The sequence below is a fragment of the Austrofundulus limnaeus genome, unplaced genomic scaffold (genome assembly GCF_001266775.1).
Source record: "Austrofundulus limnaeus strain Quisiro unplaced genomic scaffold, Austrofundulus_limnaeus-1.0 Scaffold1119, whole genome shotgun sequence".
NCBI classification, from domain to species: Eukaryota; Metazoa; Chordata; class Actinopteri; order Cyprinodontiformes; family Rivulidae; genus Austrofundulus; species Austrofundulus limnaeus.
The window spans coordinates 112,031-113,633 of record NW_013953521.1 but is presented as its reverse complement, the minus strand read 5'-3'; the positions used below and the strand labels follow the sequence as shown (position 1 = coordinate 113,633).

At 41.1% G+C, this 1,603-nt stretch overlaps 1 protein-coding gene across 1 annotated transcript in view; it reads right to left on the bottom strand.

The window, feature by feature from the left end:
- afg3l2 (AFG3-like AAA ATPase 2) overlaps positions 1 to 1,603 on the bottom strand; it is a gene marked incomplete in the record, with an annotated part of 17,739 nt that overhangs the window by 14,587 nt on the left and 1,549 nt on the right. Inside the window, 3 exon segments of the mRNA XM_014030793.1 lie at positions 259 to 321; positions 570 to 669; positions 959 to 1,197. Coding sequence (XP_013886247.1) covers positions 259 to 321; positions 570 to 669; positions 959 to 1,045 — 250 coding nt within the window.

Below are 1,603 nucleotides of genomic sequence, written 5' to 3'. Positions count from 1 at the left end.
TTGAGTTATGTTAGTTATGATAGTTTAGTTATAATGTAAATACATTAAAAATTAAACCAAGATTTATAATAATTATCATTTTGATCCATACATTAGTAAAGTCTGACTGGACCTCGTGTCTCTTTATGGTCAATAAATTGAGCTTGAGGTCAAAAAGGTGAAGAAGCTCTGATCTAAAGTGAGCGTCCTCAGACTGCTGCAGGTAAGACACTGACAGCACACAGCCTCTGTGTCAGCTGATGGTGTCACAGCTTTTACCTTTGGCTGCAGCTTCAGAGCTTTGGGCCGACTTCTGCGAGTCAGGAAAATATTTCTCAAAACCTGAAAGACAAAGACACAATGACATCACATCCTGTCACATGACATCACATCCTGTCACATGACATCACATCCTGTTTGTTGATGCTTTAACCAGCTGACTTGGAGGTAAACAAATCGTCCAGGTGTGTTCTAAATATCTGACCTGATCTCCAGATGTTCTGGTTGGTTCCATCAGAACAACAGGCAGGACTGAGCTGGTTCTGACAGATCTGGTCACCATGAGTCCAGAACCATCTGAGTGGTCTCACCTTTAGGCGGTTTGGAGCTCAGCCTCCTGTAGGCTCCCAGCAGGTTGCTCAGCAGTCTCCGCCCACTCCCCACCTGTGGAGCACTGACTGATGACATCACCTGAGGAGAGCAGCGCAGACACCTGCTGAAGAGTGATGCTTTTATTGTGAAAGAGTCCACCTGTCTGGGTTCTGATCCTGACTCAGTGTGTTTGTTTATCTAGCAGACCAAGTAAACAAGTTTTACATTTGACCTTTCAGCCCTACAGGTGACATTCAAATCAGAAGACATCTGAGTGACGTCATTACCAGGTGAAAACATGCGTCAGTCCACCTGACGTCCTGTTGAACCTAACAGGTACCAGAAGCTAGCTGTAAGTTAGCATGTAGCTACATGCTCCTCCACCTACCGGTCGGGTCGGAGCTCCAGGCGGCAGCAGCAGCAGCCGGACCAGGCTTCTGCAGCCCGCGGACAGCCGCAGGTACTGGTGAGCCATAATCCTCCCGGCTGGAACCGAGTCACACAAAAACCAAGCTAAACACGGGCCGAGGTGACTGCAAGAGTTCCATAACACAACAACACGGCCGCCATGTTTCCTCCACGAGTCTTCTTCTACACACGGCGCTGTGTGAGGCTGACCAGCGCCCCCTGCAGGTTAGATTAATGTTTATGTTTATGTTTATGTTTATGTTTATGTTAGGTTAGATTAATGTTTATGTTTATGTTTATGTTTATGTTAGGTTAGATTAATGTTTATGTTTATGTTTATGTTTATGTTAGGTTAGATTAATGTTTTTGTTTATGTTTATGTTTATGTTTATGTTTATGTTAGGTTAGATTAATGTTTATGTTTATGTTTATGTTTATGTTAGGTTAGATTAATGTTTTTGTTTATGTTTATGTTAGGTTAGATTAATGTTTTTGTTTATGTTTATGTTTATGTTTATGTTTATGTTAGGTTAGATTAATGTTTATGTTTATGTTTATGTTTATGTTAGGTTAGATTTTTATGTTTATGTTTATGTTTATGTTAGATTAATGTTTATGTTTATGT